Raw genomic sequence first — 25,613 nt, 5'->3', positions numbered from 1 at the left:
AATTATATTTTTTTAAGCATATATATATTTCTTTAAACATATGTAAATAAATACTTGACTTAAGCAAACAGACGTTTTGAATACAAGTAAATACGTGATTAGTACCCACCAAATAAATAGCTTTCTTGAGTTAACTAACATTTTTTTATTTCAAGATAATTTTCTCCTCAGTGTACGAACACGTACCACTAGTGCTCTAATAACTCACAATTCCAATAAGGAATTAATATTCTTATTAAATAAATCACATCTGGAGTACCCCATTAACAATTCGCGGAAACACGGAAACACAGGATTAAGCATCAAAATCGCATTTCCGATGTGGATCCAACCGGGATACACAACAAAACACGCAGTAAATCAAATATCACTTCGAAAAAAAACCGACCAAGTAACAATTTTTTTCCGCCACCTTCTCCCCGGGGAGGAAAACCGTCGGATGTTACTCGAACAAACGTATTTTTCGAAATCGGAGCTTTTATACATCCCTCGCGAGGTACGCTACATTACTTCCCGTCCGTTCGTCACCGGAGGACGGGCCCGCGCGCGGGCCGGCCGTGTTTCGGAACGATAAACGCAAACTAGAACGCGCCGCGCGTTGTCACGGTTTGTCAGGTCGTTCATTCGGCTGTACTGAAAACACAACGGGATAGCGGGGGCTTGTTTTTGACACTGCGTGTGCTGCGGGGATGCGACGCGCCACTCCGAAAACCACCGTGGCCAATGTGCGTAAAGGCCTACGGAAATGTTCGAGGGATGATAAAAGCGCCGACTGTTTTTACGGCGATTACAGCGGTCAAGGGTGTTGTTAACGAGACACCGTCCGGTGCTGCGGTTTACGTTACGGTGATACGATAAAGCCACATATTTCGTTGTTCGCTCACCCTCTCCCCATCGATTTACGTGACTCGAGCGAAAAAATAGCGCTAACTTCCCAGTCGTTGCGGCTTACGGATATGTGGGCGCAGAGGTGCCCCAATTACTAAATATCTTCGATACCGCAGCGTGACCGTTAAGCTTCCGAATGCATCCTTCTTTTTAACGATTTAACTTTTTCCGCGTGTTCGCAATGTTTAAATGGATAGAATTGTAGCTATGTTACAACTGGAGGAAAATCGTAGAAGGAAAAATTCAAGATTTATCAACGCGAACGTACAGAGCGGAATTGATTTTAAACATATTGAAGTACAATTATAATATAAAATTTTCATAAGAAATTTTACGCTACATTTATAACAGAATTAATTTCATCCAAAGAAAACGGTCGGTTAAATTTCATTTTTTTGTCGATTATTGTCAATATTCGTCGATCGCAAAATGTATAAAACTATCATTGAAATATCTAATTTATATATATATGTATATACTATGAAATACTTACAATAAACCTCTCATAATATTGTTACTATCCGTAGCAAGATGTTCTTTATAATGATATTAGTTCCAAGCTTTTCAGATCCTCTTCGGTTAAACGTTGACACTTAACTGAATAAAACTTCTGACCTTCTCACATGATACATATCCCCACTTCAATGTTCAGCAATTTCGTACCACTAACAAGATATTGTAAACACACGTTGTAATGTTTTGACATTGTAATGTTTACATTTGGATTTGTCGATGTCTATAAGATTCTATTTTGTCTTGAATGAATTGCGATAAGAATAAATTTGAATGAATTGCGATAAGAATAAATTTGTTTTAATCAACAATGGAAAGATATGCGTAGTCTAAATCTAATTACAAATTATATATGTACGTATATTTTAGGCCAAAGATTGAGATGTTCCTTTCCTTGTTGTATCTAAGGGAAATATGTATCTTTATGGCGTTCATAATATGCCAGGATTTATAACTTAAAATTTAGCACTACTACGAAGAACAACTTGCTAAGAATAATATAAATACTACAAGAAGTCTTTTTCTAACAGCTTGTATTAGCTCTGATAGTATTATTAAAATTTTTTTTTAAGAAAACGAATCAAAATTTATTACTTACTTGTTCTTTATATCTATTGTAATTTATAATTCAAAATATATATATAAAAATGAATATTAATAATAAACAATTTACAAAAGAATCATAAAAACTCTTATAAAAAAAGCTTGAAAGAATAATCAAAAATATATTCTATTCAAGTATTTAATCATTTATATGTTTTACACATACACGAATACATGTGTATGTAAAATATATTATGCATATGTCATAGTATATACATATTTAAATCAAATTATTTTGCTATGATAACTTATTCTAAAACTATTGCTTGTTGAGTCATTTTCAATTTGAATTTTTTTGTAATTATACGTCAATATATTATCTGTGTAAAAATATAACCTATATGAAAACATGACCTATATGGAAAAGTATTTTATATTTTATTAACATTTATTAAATATCAAATATTTGCCATTGGAAATTCATAAATTCGCTCATTTTATCGAAATTTATATATTAATGAATTCTACTCATATTTTCTCAATTAAAATTTTTTTATTACAATCTTTATTTTTGAAAAGAAAGAATTATATAACTTAATATAATTTTCTCAAAGAGCAAATGAAATGATGAAATATTAAAATATAAATAAAAACAACATTCTAGAAGACAGAGAAATTTGATAAAAATAACATAAAAGAACTATTGAAAAAGAATTATTGAACAAAATTTACGCAATGATATGTATATTAAAACAAAATTAGGTTTTCGTATCTTATTTTGATAAAATAAAAAACGCGTAAATAGTTGAATTATTCAACATTTCCTGCTTATTAAAAAAAAGAAGAAGAAACTACTTGAAAACAGATATAAAAGATATTATCCATTACCTTGGGTATGCCAGCAAAAAGGAGAATTCAATCTAAACGGAAGCAAAAAATGTCTAGAGCGCGCGATTTTGTTAAATGACTTACGTCGACATAAATCCCGGAGATGTTGAAGATCTTGGTAGGTGGATCCTCGCTGGGCGAGAATCGGTAGAATTCATGTCTTCCCCGGTACCACTTGAGTGAATAGAGTGGCGCCGTCTGCAGATCATAATAGCACCGTAGAATCACCTCCTGGCCACGTTGCACCACCTCCGGAAGTATCTGCAGACTGACCTTCTGTAGGCAGCTTGCACCTTTCAGGAAAATGAGAACAGAAACGGGAGTATTAAGTCTAGCACGCATCATTAGTCCGCTTTTATGCACTCGTCGCGCGAGAGGTCGCACAGCACGCGTCAGCGAGAAATTGCAATTCCACCGAATGACAATTTCCCTCATCCACCCTCCCCTAGCGTCCTCCACTTCTCTCGCAACTAGATGCAAACCGCAAACACAAGCACGCGCGAGTTCCCATATTCACGGGGGCATCTATATAGATATATTAAACCATTCATCCCCCTCGCCATCGCTCCCCCCATTTTCGCGTTTAGTCTATACGAGGCTCTCCGCAAACTAACCCTCGCACTCGAACAAGCACGATGTTTTTTGCTGAAACTCCGTTATAGGGATTATCGACGATTCGACCTATTAAGCCGGACAGAATCAGCGCTGGATTCAGATTCCGAGCGCACATTCGTATTAAAACAGAAAGCGAGGGAGAGAAAGAGGAAGAGAGACGATAGAGAGAACGAAACTCTCTGCGACTTCTTGGTGCAGAGAATGACGCTCTTATTACGCAGTATCTCCGGGCTATACGGAACTGAGTACAGTCTACAAGCCGCAAATGTGGGAACAAAACGGGGTTACTTCCCTCCTCGGAAACATCAGAAACATATGCTATGCTGGCAATATTTTAGGAAATATGATACTTTGTACTATGCGATGTATGTTTTCACGTCCACACGAAAGTGTATTTGGACGGACATTCAAATCTTTCATCACATCGCGTTCTTTTATGATAACATTGATGGCTTGTTTATAAAATAATGCTATATATTTGTGTATTGTGTAAATTTGGAATTTTAGTTCTTCTAAAAACACTGAAAAAGATGCTTTTAAATACGATTGCAGTTTCAGTATTCTGAGTAATTTAAAATTGAACTGAATATTTTCTTGTAAATATTCTAAATAAATATATAAATAAATATCTTTTATAACGTATATATTAGTGTAACTAATTGCATACATATTAAATGTATATTAAAAGTACTCGACATTTCTCATGGCATATATTTTTCGCAAACAGCATCAAATTTTATTATCTGAAATATGTCAACTCATTGCATACATCTCATAAAATAAAAAAAATTGTTACATAGATATATATCATTTTTACTTTTGCGTTTATTTTCACTTTTTCCTCATTATATCGTAATAATAATGTTAAAAAATTGGAACATTGTACTTATATTTACGAACATTTTTATTTCTTTTTACCTCGTACAAATTTAATATTGTACACAGATTACAACATATAAAACCATTACGTTTAGCATGCAAGTAGGTTAAGTAAATAAATAACTTATTTTATTCGTGCGAGTTACACGCGGAATGAGTCTGCTCGAATAGAAGGAGCCGTTCGTATATTTAATATAGTGCACATGTTATACCAAGTTCCCAGAAATGAGAAAGAAACAGACGGTGCCAAGAAATTGCGCCACATAAGTACAACTACTAAAATGCTCATATAAATGTAAGAAAAAAATATCAAAAACGTAAATGCTACTAATATATAACGCTATATATAACATTATTAAATTTAAATATATTATATATGTATCTTTTATATATGTTTAACATAATAATTAATCACATAATTCATTTCCACTCACTCATGTTTAGTTGTATGCAATGAATAATATTTTATATAAATATATTATATGTAATAATTATTATTTCAGCCTATGTAGCTTAAAAATGATTAAAATATGAAAACAAATGGATTTTATCAATTAAAAGCGATTTCTCCCTCAATAAGATCTTCATAAACAACTTGATCGTCTTATAAACAACTTAATGGCGTCGAATTTCGGAACATTTTTTATTTAGCTGGAAGAGTGGCAGTTAAACTTCTAATGGCAAAATAATACAAATTTCCACGTTTATCAAAAATAATATCTGAGAAAAAGCTTTGAAAAATCTTTTTCTCTGCTTAATTTTTGTTTAAAAGGAATTTTTTAAAATGTAGACCGACATGGAGGAGAGAGAGAGAGAGAGAGAAAGAGAGAGAGAGAGAGAGAGAGAGAGAGAGAGAGAGAGAGAGAGAGAGAGAGAGAGAGAGAGAGAGAGAGAGAGAGAGAGAGAGAGAGAGAGAGAGAGAGATGCCAGTTCTAAATTTTCCGGGGTTTCTTTGAAAGAGACGCAATACATACAACTCGCAATACTCGTTCCCCTTGCGTTACTTTCGCGTTGTATTTTACCTGACGTATCTTTATATTTAACTTTCAAGACCCCTAGCTAGTTTTTATGCTCGATAGAACGCCAACTTTAGACGACTAATTATTCGTAAAGAAAGCTAATTTAACGAAATACTTAACGTTTCATCTTTTTTAAAAGAAGAAAATAAGCCACGCAATAGAAAATTGCCTCGCTCTCCGACATCAATTGAGACGATGGATTTTTATACTTTCATAAAGACGCTCGTTTCTGCGGTAGAAGCCAATATGATGGCGGTAGTATATTTTACGAAATCAGCAAATAAGGTCTGCCTAATATTCTATATATTGGCTATATATAGAACATTTACTCTTAATATTTTTTTTTAGATTATAAAAAGAAAAACAGCTTAATGAGATTTTGATAAATAGATTGGAAACAGAAATATTTTAATTAGCGACAGTAAATACATTGCGAGAGTGTGGAATAATAACGTTTTCATTAAACAATAAAATATATGTATATAGATATTCGTGAGATGAACAGATATATATTTTAAAATTGTGAAGTTGAAATATTTTAAAGAAAGAAATTAAAGAGATTTAAAGAGATTTTAAAGAAAGTTAAAAAAATTCCCATTATATATATATATATATATATATATATATATATATATATATATATAAAATACACACACACACACACACACACACACACACACACACACATACACACATATAATGTAATTCATAAGATAATTTTTATTTCCTCCCCCTGTATAATTAGCAAGTAGACTTTCTTTCTGACAAAAGATTGCGTTTGTTCTTTTCGTTCGCCGCCATCATCTCATCGCTTTCCCGCTCTCTCCAACTTTGAAATTTATAACAAAGTTTTAACAACTCGTCTTCTCTGTGTTGCGAGTAAAGGAAGTCAGGGATCCATCGCATCGAGAGTAACGTAACGAAGAGAAATGTGAATTTGAATATTCTTAGCCTTTAACGTCAAAACTCTGGATAAATTGCGATAATTTGACCGCTCGTATAAAGATTAATCTTAATATCTTTCAGTTGAGAATGTCGAAATAAAATTGGCTATTATCACGCGATGATTAACTTTGAATAGCATGATTTCAAAATACTAAGCTTAATCAATTTTGTAAAAAAGAAACCATTATTATTAATGCAATCTTTTCTCTCGACAATCGATATCTGACTTGTATAAAAAAATCGGACAAATTGTAATAATACATCTATGAGATTCTAATAATTGTAAATTCATGTCTGTTGACAATATTAACAAAGTATACGATAATAAAAAACAAACAAAATAAATGCCCAATCATCAGATAATTAATTACTAAAAAGAGATGAGAGAGAGAGAGAGAGAAAGAGAGACTTGACAAATATTTAATATATTTACATATAGAAAAACATATAGAAAAACATTGATTTTTAAACTGAATGGATTTCATATTAATATCGATTTAAATTATTATTCGTTATTAATTTCGAAAAGTTGAGTGTCGATTACAATTATTCTAATGATACATCAATATTTTTTTTTTATAATTGATTTAAAATTCTTATTAGGATTCAATTGTTGATTATTATATCGCTAAAAATGTTGAAATTACAGATCTCATATTTAAAAAATAACATTGGTTTTTCCGGTCGCTGCAAGCAGATTTGATTGCAACAAAATTACGTCGATTTAACCGGACGGAAAGATTATTCTGAAAATATCATTGGAAGGTAAAACCTTTCTACAGCATTTCCACGCGGCAGTATTAAATGGTGCAATCGACGCGAATAAAACCATTTTCGTTAAATACGATCGATGCGATTTGCGAAAGCGCGCTTCCGACAGCAGTGAGTTTCGTGATATCTATGCGGACTTGGTTGCCATCCGGTATAATTCCAGTGCGATTCGAGCGCTTCCGTCGCGGACGAAGGCGCGCTTCAGGCAAATTAAGCTACACTCGTAACTGCGAATGACTACGATCAGAATTGTAAAGTCCTGTGTGTACACTTTTTTTCCTTCGCGTTTCTTTTGCTTCGATTCAGCGTGCGACCAATTTGAGAATACGAAAGGTGCTCGTACATGAAACGTACTTCTCAGCCGCGATATTGTATAAGAAAATAAAAATATAAAATAAGCAATGTTATCTGAGAAAATAAAATGATTTATGGTCAATAAATATGCAATTAACATATTTTCAATACAGCTATCAATTCATTTACAATTTAGCTTAAATATGAAAATGATAACTGTGAAAATGCTGATAGAGATATTGAATGTTTTTTTGGATAATTCAATATTTATATAAAAGATATTGAATACACGTGTAATAGATATAAAAATGTATAATTTTTTCATGTATAACGTTAATTATTTACAATCAGAAACACTTAATCAAATGAGTTTCAGTTATTTAATTCCACATATTGTGTTCCTCATTAAGCTCTTATTGCCGAAGATATAAAAGTATATAAATTGATTGTACACAATCCAATTTATAATGAGATTTAAATCAAGTCTACATCGTTGTCTACATTTTAACATTTCAATTTTGTATCCATCATTTATATTTAATTATATCACGCTATCAATTAATTTATTCTCTTTCGATGAATCGAAAGTTAGGAAATGAGAATAAATAGGTAAAGTTTATTTATAAAACAATATTTTTCGTATAATCGAGCAGCGCAAAATTAAAATAACCTTTAATTAGAATTTTTATCCTTATTGAAGTCTGTTTTTAATGCGAATAGTAATGAATGTTTCACCTGAGTGAAATATAAGAAACTTACTTGCGGATAGATACTCCGTAAAGAGAATACGTTCTCTGTCTTTATCATCAGAAGTTTTTTATCAAATACGCTTATGTCTGTTCGGGTTTATTGCCGTATAGAGAAGAGAGGTCGAGGATAAAACTTTCAACTTTAGAAAGAAATGAAATGGCTTGATAGTAAATCAAGTCGAAATAAACGGATTCAGCATCGAAAGCGTATTGGAATTTTCGATGCAGGATACACGTTACGCACGGATATTGCGAAACAAGTTAACGAATTTCTCTGAGTTATTACGCTAAGTTTGGCCGTTCGATCAGGACGGGTGGATGATGCATGTAGACAATTCATATTTTTTCACTAATATACGCCCGACCATCTCTCTCTCTCTCTCGTTTGCACGCAATACTTTAATTCACCGATTTCTTCTTTATTACAAATAATCGGACATGCTATTCCAGAGATAACATCCTCAAATATATGTGAAAAAAATGCTGCAGATGTTTTAATTAAATTTAAATGTTTTAAGAAATATGTTTTATATAATTTCATATAAATCATCAAAATATACGGGTGGATGATGCATGTAGACAATTCATAATTTTTCACTAATATACGCCCGACCATCTCTCTCTCTCTCTCTCTCGTTTGCACGCAATACTCTAATTCACCGATTTCTTCTTTATTACAAATAATCGAACATGCTATTCCAGAGATAACATCCTCAAATATATGTGAAAAAAATGCTGCAGATGTTTTAATTAAATTTAAATTATTAATTTGTTTTAAGAAATATAAAGAGATCAAAGAAATATAATCGACCAAACTAGCCAGAAATTGATTTATTAGTACGACGTTTCGACCATATGGTTGTGGTCCTTATCAAGTATACACTGGAAAGATTATAAAAGATTACTAAATTAATTAACGGTTTAAATATATAATACGCTCAACGAATTAAAATATAACAATTTTAGTATACCGATGTAATAAAAATCAGGAGACCGGCATGGATGATAATCTTGTAAATTGCACAAGTCACATATTTCTTTGATCTCTTTATTTATTGGACTAGCGATATCAAGATATTCATAACCTTTTAAGAAATATGTTTTACATAATTTCATATAAATCATCAAAATATATCGCTATATTTTGATATGTATTAAAGAGAAATTAACTTTTATACGTATTTATACGTATTATACTTTTATACGTTATTATTTTCTACGCACACTTTCAATTATTAATTCAGATATCTTCGTATAAATTCCATACTTTTTATTTCTTCGATTAATACAATTAAATTATAAGCGTCCGAAAAAATGTTAACTCTATAAGAATTTGTAGACAAAAAATTTAGCTGATTCCGCTTCAACATTGTGTGCGATAAAATTGCAGCTCGTCAGATAATGATGCAGAACGTCTTCAGTTTTTTTAGGAGGCAGAAGAGGGAGGGGAGAAATAATTCGAATCTGACTTTCGGCGACTGGCGGCCGTTTGTTAAAAATGCTGACAGGCGGCAGATCACAATGAAGCACGAAGAAATTCAAGAATAGGGAACTGCACTCGCTAGAAAAGCGGAGATTGGTGGAACCCGGAGCGGACTGTCGGCAATCTGAGAAGTTATTACTGGCCGGGACAAATTGCACTCCTGCGCAAACAAAAATAAGGGGATATTGAACCGGATAAATGGAAATGGGACTTTTTACGTCTGCGTAATGATGAAAGATGCGCCCCAACTTAATCGTTACTTATAATGACATAAATACGCAGGGTTAGGTTATTAAACGCGACGAATGCCAGCTGAGAACGTTGACATTCCGCTCATGAATGCGTGTCGCTTCGCTTCAATTATGAGAGTTTGTAATTACGTAAAGTAGTCTTGCGCCAGCCAATTATCATATAATGCGTGTCCAAGTATAATTTTGATTAACTAAATGCACCTTTTTGCACGATATTGGACTGCCGTTTTGCTCATTTATATTTCTAACTAATTTTCAAGGAAGAAATTTGTAAATGTGTGCTTTATAAAAACAGATATGTTAAAATAAATAATTTGCATTCCTAATTTGAATTCTTAAAAATAATAATATCTCTCATGTATTATTTGCTAATTGTTAATGTATGTTTTATTATTAATATGATTATATTAAGCAAAGTATGTAATTTGAATAATTAATGTTTGATGTTCATTAAATATAATAAATGTAAAATTTTATAAATCGAACATATTAAATAAGTATGTGATTTTACAGTTCAATATATGATAATCAAGAACACCCGGATGATATGCATCCAGGTGGATACGCTCTCTGAAACAAAATTTTCACACACACGCGAAAAATCAATCATCCTATTTTGATATTCCATCATTTTATTTGATTTATGGCCAATATCGCGTCTGAAATGAATGCTAATGATCGTGCATGGGTAAAATGCAATCCTTGCCTCCAACGAATAAATGCATCAGTATAATAGTGGAAAGACAATGCAGTATGTGTATGTAATCTCTTCTAAAATCTGGTTGACATCGGTGCTGAAAACAGAACACGTTGAAAAATGGGGCCAAAAATAAAGAAAAAGAAAGTGTGCGCGCACACGCATGTGTATATTGTAGCGTGAAAACGTACAGCATTGCCGCCAAATGAAAATGTAGCGACAACTGGCTGCGCAGCCAGTCGGATGTCAAATCCCGAGAAAATATCGTAATTGCGCGAGAGCAGGGAAACGTATAACTTCATCATTGGGCACGAATAAAACGCAGTATTCCGCTATGCGCGACACAACGGGAAAACGAGAAAAAAATACGTGAAGCTTCCGAATAGAATTATGCTTTTACTGCTGCGGAGACGAGACAAAAATCCTTGGGGACAACGTGAAGAACCGCAGAAATGGCGTGACACGATGTAATCGTAAAAAATCATAAGTACCTGATTTCCGCGTGTTCGTGCAACCAAGTCGTAACAAGATATTTTTAAAGCTTGGCTCGTTGCGAACAATGTGCGGAAATAAAATGTCTAATTATAAATTTAAAAGTTGAGTTGATAGTTACGACTGGTGAATAGTACGATAGATGAGCGGAAGAGTATCCAAATGAAATATCACAAGTTGCACATTTTATCGAGCAATCAATGTTATACAGTTTCTATAGCAATTATAATTAATGACATATTTTATAATTGATTATTGATTAAAACTTTAGAAGAGACGTATAAGAAATATATAATGATTGTTAGCTGTAATTATTTTCTAGTACGTTCATAATTGTGAATAAAAGTAATCGACGATTTTTTATATTCTAAAAATTATTCTTTAGTAGAAAGAGAAAAAATAGAAGATATAAAATTAAAAGTGAAAATATAAACATAAGAAAAAACGCAAGCAATATTGTATGCGATACATCATTCATCATGTGACGTATTGATAACAAGATAGTGAGTGTTAGTGAGAGAATCTGATATATTTAATCAATACATACGATTTACTCCATCTATCAACTATTGATTTCAATCGCACCAATATATTTGGAAAATAAATAAACTAGAACTGCTTGGAAAACAGAAAAGCTTAGCAAATCCAAGTTAAAATCTGATATATTGATGTGAAAGAAAATACGCAATATATTTTCAAACTCTTGGGGAAAAAATTGCTCCAATTAACAAAAAAATATTCGGTAATTATTTATATCTATCACGTCTACATCTATTCTATTTTAAAAATTCTACACGTGTTACGGCTGGAAAATTAGTATGAAAATTATTTGAAAAGGAACGCAATATGCATTGAATAGAGCGCGAGGGAGACTATCCCGAATGTAATTAACCGCACGCATCGTATAGAAACCGGAAAATAGTCATGTAAATCAGGTAACAATTTATCTTGCATTTCTCGTATAAACATATTCTATATAACATGCATAGTCAGGGTATTCAAATATTGGAATATAAACGCGTTGATTCATGCAAAACGATCGGCGGGCGAGCGCAGCAAAATCGTAGTTTCGCCACATGATTGAACTGGCGATCTCGATAAGACCCCGGACACTGAATTAAACACGCCGCCGGTAATTCAGCATAAATTCGTCGAATGCAAAAACGCACAGTACCGTCGAGAAGGCACACATTTCATCGCTCCCCTTCTTGCCCCATAATCTGCCGCGGCGGCTGTTTGGCGAATAAAGCTTAACGAGTGCGTGGGCGTACTTAAAAAAGTGCGTCTTTCTCTCTCTCCCCTCGTCGCTCTTCCAACGTGATATCGTGGCGCCGCATTTACGCATTTTTCCGACTTACAAACGCGCACACACGAGCTACTGTTCGTCATAAAACGGGCCGAACGAACGTCGACCCTTCGACAGTCGCGATCGAGAGGTTCCCCCTGGTCTACGAACTTAATGCGAGCAGTCGCGATGCCAGCTATTAGCTGGTGATGTATCGACGCTACTATTCGATAATGTGAAGGAGAGAAACTGCTATGAAAAATCGCACGAGCGTCGCCGAAGAGACGCCGCTCACCGGAAGTCGCTCGATCAACGCGGCGCAGCAGCCAAGAAAGATGCCCAAACTCGAATGCACCATAACTGAGTATTGTGAATCCGATTGGAATGCACACGATGCATGGGCTTTGTAGTTTCTTGGATTTCGGCTCACTCGGGCGGACATAATGCACACAGGGAAGATAGAAACGCTCCTCCGACTATACATCGCTTCATTCTTGTACTCGCACTGGCGCAAGTATTCTCGTTACAGAACGACAACCGAATGCAAAACGATTGCTCGATATGTGTCAGCCATGAACATGAAACGAAATCTCGATTTTATTTGGTTCTCCGTTCGCTGAAAAGCGTCGTTCCTTGCGAAGGTCCGAAGAATCTGCTCGGCTTGCGAAAAGCTCTCGAACCTGTTGGACATTATTATCTATGCCACGTAGGCGAAATTCACGCTACTAAAGAATACAATGCAGGATCGGTGAAGCGATAATATAAAGAAGGCATTGTAATGTAAAATATTGCAGCGACAATATTTTTTTTGTATATACGATACAAATGAGACGATATAACTTTAGTTCAAAATGTGACGAGTTGTGTTACGAATCGATATTAAAAATGCATTTATATCACATATGTAGTTTTTGATAGATTTTTTATAAAGGTAAAAATTAACTACAAAGCGTACGAAAATAAAAGGAACATTTTCGTACAAGGCGACTATTTATCACATGAGAAAAAGAGAATATTATATTAGATTGGCAAAGAAGAAATTGAGTTATTGTACGAAAAGCGTGGAATGATGAGACTTTGATCGATGAGTAATATTGAGAATCATAAAAAAACGAATTCCAAGATCATAAATTATGTCTCGCTTTTTGTTATTTCGCGTAGTTTTTTCGGAATTTGCGATAGAGAACACAACTTTTGAATTAAAAAGTTATAAAAACTTATAACGAGCACTGCATCAAAACTATGTTTTAATTTTTTTTTATAACATATACTCGTATAATAATAATATAAAATGTTTGTTTAAACAAATAGTTAACAAATTGACAATAATAACCTATTTATTTTAATAATGTAGTAAATATACGTTTTTTTGGAATTTATATTACTTTTTAATTATATTAATATCAGTTAATATTCTAATAGCTATACGTGAATCAGTTAAATATATTTATCTCATACATTTAATAATTTATTTCATAACAAATTAATACTTATTAGTTATTATTAGATATATATTATTTATAAAGCATCCCAAAGCGATACAACTATCAAGAGTATATATATATATAATGGAAGACTAGTCAACATTCTAAACTATAATAGAAATCATAATAACAGCACCATACAATCATGTATAATAATAGCGCAATGATTTATGTTAAATCTTTATAGAAATAAAAAGAGAAAAAGGGAAAGAAAAAGTCAGGAAGAAGAGAGAGAAAAAGAGGAAAGAAAAAAGGGAAAGGAGGAGAGAAAGGAAAGGAAGGAGGGAAAAAGAGAGAGAGAGAGACACAATCATAAGTTATGCATCGTCCCGCTGTCTCGTATCCTATCATTTGAATGGTTGCCAAATTGGTAAAATCACCGATACACATATGCTATTAATTATAGATAATTAATGAGTTGAGAGATAATACTTATTTTAATTTACTAATTGCAGAGAGAATTCTCTGATAGTTTATTTTAATTTACTAATTGCAGAGAGAATTCTGATAGTTTGAAATTAATAGGTCGATTTTTATAGTAATCAAAACCATACATTTTGTGAAATATTAAGTTACCAACATGCTTGATATAATTAATCCACATTCCATTTTTAAATAATTCTCAAATCATTAAACACATGAATTTTAAATAGATTAATTGTATGTAATAACACATGTTTGATAAGCTTAAACAGCTTATTATATGTCAAATACATTGAAGGATGCCAAAAAATTTGCGCGTTAATCTATGTGTTTATTACTTATGCATACTATAACACGCAAAAATACCTGATACATTGTCGTTCGACGATATATCGTAGAATAATAAGAGAAAAAGTTGCAGATCGATCGTCATCATAAAAGCATTTCACCATCGGAAATGCAAAAAGCACAAACTTGGGAGTCGCAAAAATTCTGTATTACCTTTTAATGCCTTTATGATTCCGCGTTACGATACGATACGAGGGAGGAAGCGAACCTTACCCCACCCCCGCCCCACCTCCTGTGTTCTGCGATTACAAGTCTAGGATGAAATGAAGGAGGGCGAAAACGACGTCCACCCCTCGGTATTTTCGCGACTCCGCTTCGTCGGTGCTCGCTTTTAAACTACTGCGAAACTATTGTGTTTTCTTATAACCGGCCGACTAGATGCAGTCGCAATGGCGCTCTTGCTCGCCTTTCTTCCGCATCCGGGATATCTTGTTATATACGCGTAAATGTGTGCGCGGCTGTATGTGTACGTGTTGGCTATAGATAGTACATCTAGCAGAAATGCGGGAGTCGGAATTCGCCTCGATACGAGAAGCCGGGGCCTTGGCATCATTGGACGCGCGTTTTCCCAGTACGCCGTCCGGCCGTGCATTTTTCACGGTTTTTCCAACTCCGACCTCCGCCGTTTGTCCTCTTAATTGAGTTTTTTCCCTCCATCGAGACGCCGGCCGTGCACTACGTGCAGAAATCGAGCGTCGGATACGACGTAACGGAACGGCGGGCGCGCCACGAAGAAAAGAGCCCCGGTAGTAAATTATCGCGCTCCTAATCTCAAGTATATTCCGCTGTACCGGCTTATCCAGCCGAGTGATGTAACGTTCTTCAGCATCGCCGGCTAACAAACGGTCCGCCCTGTATAAGGGTACGTGTGTTGTTTGCGCGCAAGTGTATTTGTGTGTACAGGCGGACGCCATCACGAACATTCGGACATTTTTATCGGCGCTCTGTATATACTGCGACTAGCACACTCGGAATTTCTCGCTGCACTTCCGATTTCTAGAGATCCTGCATTTTGCTTCCTTTTTATTTTATCCTCTCCGCGCTGCAAGAGATCGCCTGTGTTCGAATTTTCTCGCGAAATCTATGGCGATTTTCACGATAGCCAAATGAAAATTGATCATCCGGTACACAACGTAGATAAATATCGCTGAATTTTTTAAAGATACATAGATCGAAAAATTTCGAGAAGTAAGATAAAAGAAAAAATCACAGGAGAGATACAAAAAGATTTTTTGAAAAATATTTTTATATTATATTAAGGATATTTTTGTATGTACAATCTCAGCAAAAAGCAGCTGATAATCAATATTGATGAATATCTTTTGGTGTATTTTGAGTATGAGAAATTGTGTGGAATATTACATGTTAATTCGGTGCAAATTAAAATCCACATGTTAATTCGGCGCAAATTAAAATCCTTCTAACTTGTAAATGCTTTAATTAAAACACACATGTTAATTCGGTGCAAATTAAAATCCTTCTAACTTGTGAATGCTTTAGTGAATCGATTTAAGAATTGTACTGAAGATTCTAAACATACGTAAGAACATTCTGTACAATTTTCATTAAAATCTCAATATTTTGAAAATAGGTACAAAATATCCTTAACACTCTTCTTTGGTATTAATCAGATTTATGTCACTTATTTTTTAAAATCGATTATGAAAGACATATTATATATTTGATAAAAAAACATGGATATTTGTCACATCTTTTTTTCAAAAAAGTGCCGAACGAGTTCAAGGATGTTTTGTATGCACAATCCCAGCAAAAAGTAGCTGAAAATCAATATTGACGAATATACCCACTTTTGGTATATTTTGAGTGAGAAATTGTGTGAAATATTACAATTTAATCTTAGCTACAATGAAGAGACGTATTTTTTAATATTTATTGCGTTTTTACTTAAATATTCCAAATTTTGTTAATCGAAATGATTAACTTTTGGCAGAGAATTTCGCCTTGTGACAGGTACATGGCTAACTTCATTGAATTATATTTAATATCTTTTTAACCAGTTAGTACTTGTATAATATTATTTGACCAAATATTTCCTCTGTATCTAAACTTTTGCAAATTTTAAACAAATTCTGAATATTATTTCCATGTGTTTTTGTTGTTTAAATCGACGTGGTTATACGTTTCCCATAAGAACACATGTTAATTCGGTGCAAATAAAAATCCTTATAACTTGTGAACGCTTTAGTGAATCGATTTAAAAATTGTACTGAAGATTCGAAACATATGTAAGAACATTCTGTACAATTTTCATTAAATTCTCAATATTTTGAAAATAGGTACAAAACATCCTTAAAACAAATGATTTGTCTCTCAATTTATGATATTTTCTCTCATACACTTGAAAGATTTATAATAAAAAACTGCAACAATAGTTCTCACTCTTACATCTTTAACTTTGAAATGTCACATCGCGATATAGTTCTGTCAATACCCAATTGAAGCAATTCTCGTTTTCACATCACTCGTCTGAATTGACATTGCAGCAGCCACTCACGGGGATTCTTGGACTCGCAAAGTCCTCGAGGCAGCGTTATCCTGATATCGGCAGAATACTCACAAAAATCCTCGTAAGCGGCAGATACATCACCGAGCTAGACAGCTGTTTTTCTTCAGAACGCTGCTGGAAAGAGCAGCTGTCTGGCAAAAACCTTGAAAGTTTCGCGATTAGACGCTCCAAGTGGGCGAAGAACCGAAAGTCCGGATTGCCCGATATAATAACTTTGATTAAGTATCGGCAATTGGAAGTATCTAATCGTTCGTTGACAAAGGAGTACCCTAGAGCGCGGACGGGAACGATGACGATGACAACAACAGCGACGACGACGATTATCACGACGATGAGGACCGAGCTGGTTGGCCGAGGTGATCCTTTATTAACGGTGACGTAGGGTTATCGACGTCTTTCTAAGAGGTTTCTTGCCGCGTCGATTCGCCGAGTTTCCGGATGTTGTCGAGGAGACACGATAATACTCCAATTGTCTCTGACAAGGGCGATGATGGAATTTTCCCGGAAGGGAGAAAGAACGACCAGACGGTGCACTCGAGTTCGCGCGTTGTGTTGTGTAGGTGTGTACGTGCCTATGTACATGTGCATGTCCACGATAAAGGGTGCTACATAATGCGAAGCTTTAGGAAGTTGTGGGGCGAGTCACGACGACCGATATTGTGTCAGGTCTTTTGTGGACGACAGAAAGACAAGTGAGCTCTTCATGGCTGAGAGTCGGTCAGTAATTTCGGCAGCGGTTAGCGAGCAATTGTGCGAAACTATATCGCATTGCGGTGGCAATCCTGATCGAATCGTGTGCGGTTTCAGCGTGCCAAGAGAGCCTACACTGTAATGGTAATAGAAAGTACGATGTAACGCTTAATCGAATGTAATGTGAAACGCGAAATCGAATTTTTGGTCACTCGTTATACCATTGCTAGAACCTAATGGTTTCCACAAAGTGCATACGTGCAGCAATGAATGTGGTATATGTTAAAAGCAAATTCTGAATTGTCTTAAAAGTACATTCTAACAATTATTGCGCGCTTTGGCGGGGGAAACCCCCCCAGCATGTTATTTAATTATAAAATTAATATTATAACTAAACTTTGTACGTAAGCGTTATAACATTTATTTGTATTGTTGTTGTTGTTTCTAGGTGTTGTTTCTAGTGCTCACTTTATGTGTTTTCTCTGTACATTTATAGGTTTTAGTGTGTTTATATTAATTTTGTGTTAATGTTAAAAAATAGTAATAATACAATAATAGCAATAATAATTATTAGATACTATCGATGAGATATTGACACAATTTTATAGATAATGGAGCATTGGCAATGCATTAGCAAAAATGCATTTATGATATTTATGTATAAAATCGAGAAGTGATACTTTTTTAGATGAAAATCTCGATTAAATAATTAAGAAGAAGTGCGATAATCTCCACATTGTTAAAAATTATTCGACGTAATCACTCGACATCCCTTATACTGCGGTTGGTTTGGGCAGGATAATGGCAGTAAAAGAGGTTAGTGTGACTACGTGCAGTATCTTGATCTCTTGCCAGCACAATGTACTTCGGGAATGGAAAATAGAAACCGCAGACATTTTGATTACATTCTCAAACGAGTTTATTATGCGAGGGAATAATGATATATTTTCAAAAATATATAATATATCGAATAATTTGCAACACAGACTCGTACTTGTACTTGATCATTTACTTTAATCATTATCTGATCTCGATATTTAACGATATAAATCAATATCACAGATCAAGAAGAATTATAAATTTAAGACAATTGTAAATTTAAAAAAATAATGTTACATTTTCAGGTAAATAAACTTATGTGATATATAGAATATATGTTTGTAGAAATGTATAGATATTAAATTATTTAAATTTTTTTTACATTACTAATATTTTGTCTTTCTAATTTATAGTTTATATAATTTTCAATCGTAATAAATTATTTTGTAATAATCTATATTAAATTTCGTAAATAAAAATGTTATCTCAATAAAATTTAAGATTTTCGATAATTAGATTTAGCGTGAAAGATGCGGTGAAAATAGGAGGTCGTGATTTTTCAGTCGTGCAATACGCCAGATGTTAAAGAAAGCGATTAATTACCTGCCCCTCTCCTCCCCTAAGCTTTCGTCGGCTCCAAAAGATGCTTCTGCTTGAGATGAGTTGTGTGATTTCCGGAAAGTCGAGGACAATAATACTTCGAATGTCTCTGACAAGCAGGACAATAGAATTTCTGCTGAAAGCGGAGACAATGGGAATGAAAATCGAAGAAGTCAGATCAATAGGAAGCAAGAAAAAAGTGCCTTAACAGCGTAGATATGATTATCTTGCATTTTGCATTGAGTCGTGAATACATAATAAGTAATAAAATAAATAAAAAAATCCGCTTATAACGCATATAGTAGTTCATCATTACATTTTTTAATTCTCAAATTCCACTTAATAACATTATTTTTTAATTTATTGAAATGCGATTTATACTAACAATAAGTAGTAATTTTATGTCATATATATCATTTTATGTCATATATATCATTTTATGTCAGATTTATTTTTTCTGTAAACTGTTTCTGTACCTACATCTGTTTCTATTTTGCATTTTCATGACATTTTTAATTTAGAATTGCTTTAGAAGTAAATAAAAATATAAATTGCATTTTAAATCTGTAATATAAAAATATTAATGATTTTTAGCAGTTTTATAATCTCTTTTAAAAAGGAAATTTATATTTGTCCGCATTTTCATTTGTTATATTTATATGATTGCTTTACAAAATTGCGTACAACGTAATGAATATCACGTAATGAATACACATTTTATTCGAAATAATATCGACTAAAAAATTATATAATTTTTGAAAGTAATTGAATTACATATACATGTTTGTAATCAATTTACATCTTTCTCGTAAATAGTTTTAATACTATGACAATAAAGAATTAACTAAAACACAACATTATTTATATTATATATTTATAATAAAACAGAAAAAGAGAGGAGAGAGAAGGAAAGAGCAAGAATATCGTCTAAAATATTTTCTCGATAAGACATATATAATGAGTAAATATATTAGCTAGATATCAATCATTCATTTTAATCGGATATTTATCGAGACGTTGTCACATGACATTCGCATATTGATGGAATATTTGAGGATCATTTCTAAATCCCAAATTGATTACAATTTTTCAGGACATAAAATATTTCTAATAGATCTCACCTGAAAAATTATCATCCATATATTTAATTCTTTATTATATCATTTTGAAATAATAATCGAGAAGATAGTATATCACTTTACTCGAATTTGAACACATTTCTGAACACGATACAATGCCGTTCATTAATTCAGTAGCGAAACATTAAGATCAGGGCTTCAGCATCAATGGCGATGATTCAATTTCACGGTAAATCAAACGAGAATGAATGATAATCACCAGAGAGATAATAAACACGGAAAAGCAATATCCGAAGCTCGAATTGAATTTAATTCCTATTATTTTCTACATGTATACTTTTTATTATCATATGATATTAGAAAACGTGAACTGTATGTGTGTGTGTATGTAATGTTGTATAAAGTTACTAAAAATAATTTCTTCACAATAATAAAAAATACCTATCGATTCCATGATAAAAATAGCGAGTAAACAATATTTCCGCGCAAAATCTCTACAATACCTTTATTGGTTTTTGTTAATATGTAATCCTGAAAAATCTAAATAAATATTCTCCTAACGCATAATGTATCAGAATGATACATGTTACGCAAAATCAGATTAATTCACAGAATAGTGATCCGTATTGCGGAACAGACAATATGTCTCATAAATCATGGAAACTTCGTGCTACACTCATGTGGCCATTGGATTATTCATTTTCCCGTTCGCGGCATATCCGCAGTAGCCATTATCATAGCACATTGACGCATTTCACAACCTCTGTATAGGCATCCTTTTCTTCTTCGGGCAACGAATTGCATTTTAGATGCTTCTATGCGATACCGAGTAACGCTGAATCGACGCGTCGCGTCGTTGCAGTGCAAAAATTAATTTCTTTGCGAGTGCTTCCGTTAATCGCGAGCACGAAAAAGAGAAAAAAAAAATATACATTTTGCGTGCTCGTGAAAGAAAAACGGTCCATCTCCGCTTGAAATGCTGAATAGCTCCTGAAATTTCTATACGTAAATACACTTGCGTATCTCACAAATGCTGGATTCGTCCGCTATTCCATCAAATCTCTCATTCCTTCAAAAATGAGGAATTATTGCTATGCATCTCGCATCGGATTCGAGTGCGATACTACAGTTTTTACAGTTGAAAAAAGTTAAAAGCTCGCTGAGTTAAACCGAGAGAGGAGGTCAAAAAAAGATAACTAAATCGTGCAATTCACTTTTCACAATCCGCCCTACGATCATCAGCGTTATTGCTACCACCCCCTTTTTGCGGGCGCTATACAAACGGATAGGTCTACCGCATCAGCTCGATAGTGCTTACAGAATTCCATACAAACCCCCGCCGATATGGGAATGTGTGTAGGTGAGTATGAAACGGAGAATGAATGGGTTGCACTCGCCACATGACTCACCATCATTTTCCAGTTTCTTCCCGTCATTCTACTCGTCAAGCGAATCGAAAGTGCACGATCGAAACGGGTATTCATTGATTTGCGCACGCTCGGTTGCCTCCTTCCACGTGTGCAATCTCGAAGAAAGGGGACGTTCACCCGGAGACTCTGTCGCGCACTCGTCGCGGGGATCGCGATTTTATTCTTCCACGACGAATGAAGCTCACTCTCTGCTTTGACATTGTGCAAGCACCTGAATAAGGCTTTTTTTAACAGCATTCAACGATTGGCGCGCGCGCGCGCGCGCCTTACTAAAGTCGGTATTAAAAATTGCTGATCGTTTATATCGTTACAATTGTATTTTTAAGAATAAAGTGTTCCATATTTCTAAAGATTCTTAAGATGCAAGCAGTAATTGATACGCAAAAATATAATATAATATTAATATAATATAATATAATATAAATATAATAATTAATATAATAAATATATTATATTTATATTATATTAATAAATTAATATAATATAAATATAATATAAAATATAATAACAATTATAATCAATATTAATGATAAATAATAAAATATTCTAAACTAAATTAAATATTTATTTAAAATATATTCCTTACTGCCTGATATTATGTTATGTTTTTCCGGGAAAATAAATATCTTAATTACGTTTATTATATATTATTTCATGTTATTTTATCTTCGTATAATGTTTTTGATGATATGTATTACTATTTCTGGATATTACTGATATCATTAACATTTTCAGTAATTCTTTGGGGATTTGTGCCCGATTATAAATAGATATTGTTATCATTATATTATTCAATTCTGTCGAATAAACGTGTTTGTCTCTGCGCAACTCGTTATACTAATGTAATTAATATAAATTCATGATGCTAATTAACATAAAATGTTACTAACCGACATTAGAACAGATAGATTATTTCCTCTCTCTCATTTTGACTATTATATATATAATTTTCATGCATTATGCCTCGAATAAATTATTTATTTCGCCACGTTGATTTATATGAACTATGTTTTAAACACCGCTTTACAAGGAAAAAAAATAATTTTCTAAAAAAATTGATATCCAATTTTTAGAGTATGCAATATTCAAATCTGAGAACGAATAATAGAGTACATAGCATTTTTATATTATATTTCTCTCGATACACAATAGCAAATACACCGCAAAGCTACGATTTCGCCTCAAACGACGAGGAAATAATTACTCAGGTACGTAATACGCTTTGTCACTAGACAAAGTTATAATTCCGCGCGCAAGAATCAATTCATAATGAGAACGTCGCATCGAGGAGAGGAACACTTTGGACGGAAATGGTGGTGGGCGTGACGGACGCATACGTAATTGAAACTGTGAAATATTTCTGTATTAAACGACAAATCATACATATGTATGGATATTTTAACAAGTACGTTTTTACAGCTTGCTGAATCAAAAATTCAAATATCAGCAGCAAGCAAGCAAGCAAGCAACCTCACGAGACCGCGTTAATGGTCGCGTATATCTCAAAATGCAAGCTGTCTGAGTTCCATGTTGGTTAATGTTTCATATTCGAGAATGGATAACTGGAAACTTTCGATATGATAATGTATGCATTAATTGATTAATTAATATTGTCACGATGAATCCAATTAAAAAAGCATCTAATGGATGGATCATTTTGTATGTTGTTATAAATAAAAAATTTTGAAAGATGTAATAATTCTTACAATTCTTGAAACAGCTTGATATAATAATTTTCCTTTTACAATAGATAAATTTTTAAAATAAAAAAGTTGGCAAACAAACACAGTTAATTATATTATTTTAATCATATAACTTAATTAGGATTTAAATTTAATACTGCCAGATAGTTTTACCCGAACCGACTATCTTCTTTCCGTCAGTGAAAATACGATCTATCGAGTTTTCGATAAGAGTGCTTTTATGAAGTGTGCCACGTGCACATGATGAAAAAACTTTATATCTCTGAAGTATAACCGTTAAAATGTATTTAAACTAACGAAATGCAATCACGCGAAAAAACTAATTGTCTGCAAATATAGATAAAATTAAATCGAGTCAGTTAGTTTCGATAAAGAGACAGACCAATCCCGTTCGATTACAAATGCAAATTCTCTCGAAACCGATATTTGTAGCTCAGTTTCCAAATTGCATTCAGAGAAATACGCTAGTAGATACGAAAGCGCCACGTAAGCTGCACTCGACAGCTGTCACAATAATCTGATTCTGTAAGCAAAATGCAGCAATTAACAGACAATCGTAAAACCAAAACGATGACTACAGGAAGAAGTGAGACAAACAGAGGGATCAAGGAAGGAAGAATGGACGTTTTCAGATGAAAATGTGTAAATGTGTGGAAAACACACAAATTTCCTTTTATCTCTAAAGAGGTAGATTTACATACTTCACTCCTAATTATAATCTTGAACAAATAATAATAGTTTTAGAGTTAGAATTTAGTTTTAGAATTTCTAGACATTTCTTGTTTTAAAATTAATTTAACCTTAAAGAAGATGAGATTTTAAATAAATAATAATTTTATTAGATGTTATTTTTTTAGTATATGTCTTAAAAGATTTTCTTTTCTCCATGCGATAATCGATATTTTATAAGCATTCGTTTAACTCAGTATTCAAAAAATTGATAGTTTGTTTCTAGTAAAAATAAAATATATAATACAATATTTTTGTGTATTCTCTCTCTCTCTCTTGCAGATTTACAAAAAGCAATCAATTTTATCAAATTACAAATCTATAATCCGTCATTTAACAATGCAATGCATGTGTGCATGTAGATATTTTTAACAAAAGAGATATATGACAAGATGTTAAAATAAAATATATGAATATTAAAATATATTAATTTATTATCTTATTATAAATGTAATATAAAATATCATTAAATTTCGCAGCATTTTATTTTCATTATATATTTCCCGTCTATACGAACAATTATATATTATAACGCCTATGGTATTTTCAGCATTTAGATAGAAGTCTGAACTTAAAAGTAAAACTATGTAAATAGTACAAATTCCAACAATAGTTTCCAACAAAAGGAAGAGACGCTCGCAACATCATATTCTAGAAAATATACGAAATATCGCGTACCAACTATGTTTGGAGTTGTTTCTGAATTATTTGCAATCCGCTAATTGTTTTTAAGTAATATTGATAAATTTGTATCAAGATAATATATACGAAAACTTACTAAGAATATCGCATCAATTTTGATTTAAATAATTACATTAAATGTACAAACATATATTGCTGATGATGATGCTAAATTCTGAATATCTCCAACAGAAATAATTATTTTATGTATTGAATTTATAGTATTGAAACATTATTTATATTATTTACTATTTTTGATCATTAAAACATATCATCTATTCGTCTAAGATCGGTTGTATCACATGCGTGGACGGACATTCTGTGCGCAAACATAGTCATGCTAGCAAATGCTTGATCCGCAAGCATGAAATACTTGATCGAATGTACGGTGCAAAGTAAATTTACGAGGCACCAAGGATAGCAGGCCGAATAGAGCATGAATGGGATAAAAAGAAAAGCGAAACAGGAAATCTGCAGTCGCACCGAAAGCGTTGAATGGCCCGATTAAAAGCGAACAATAGACTGCCGAGGTAGTCTGAGATCTATTCTACTTTTCGATGAGTACCAGCTATATACCTCTTCAAGATTATGTATTTCTACTCACTCGTATATGTAAGAGACGTGCACACTTATGGCGCCAAATGCGAGGAGAAAAAAAGAGAAAATTCAGCAAGATGGTCGCTTTAAATATCGGTACAATATTAATTGTAAAAAAATTGTTATGTACAATTGAAAATTTAAAAATAAATAATTTTGTGAATGAAGATCAAACATTTCAAAACTTAAAT

General features: G+C 33.1%; 1 protein-coding gene across 1 annotated transcript in view; it reads right to left on the bottom strand.

Annotated features, from left to right (window-relative positions):
• LOC105255601 (platelet endothelial cell adhesion molecule) overlaps positions 1 to 25,613 on the bottom strand; it is a 148,220-nt gene that overhangs the window by 62,962 nt on the left and 59,645 nt on the right. The window contains exon 2 of the mRNA XM_011264981.3: positions 2,917 to 3,125. Within this exon, the coding sequence (XP_011263283.1) occupies positions 2,917 to 3,125 (209 nt within the window). The remainder of the gene's footprint in view (positions 1 to 2,916; positions 3,126 to 25,613) is intronic.

The sequence above is a fragment of the Camponotus floridanus genome, unplaced genomic scaffold (assembly GCF_003227725.1).
Source record: "Camponotus floridanus strain SB8 unplaced genomic scaffold, Cflo_v7.5 scaffold73, whole genome shotgun sequence".
Taxonomy (NCBI): domain Eukaryota; kingdom Metazoa; phylum Arthropoda; class Insecta; order Hymenoptera; family Formicidae; genus Camponotus; species Camponotus floridanus.
The sequence above is the reverse complement of the archived record's forward strand: the minus strand, read 5'-3'. Positions and strand labels throughout refer to the sequence as shown.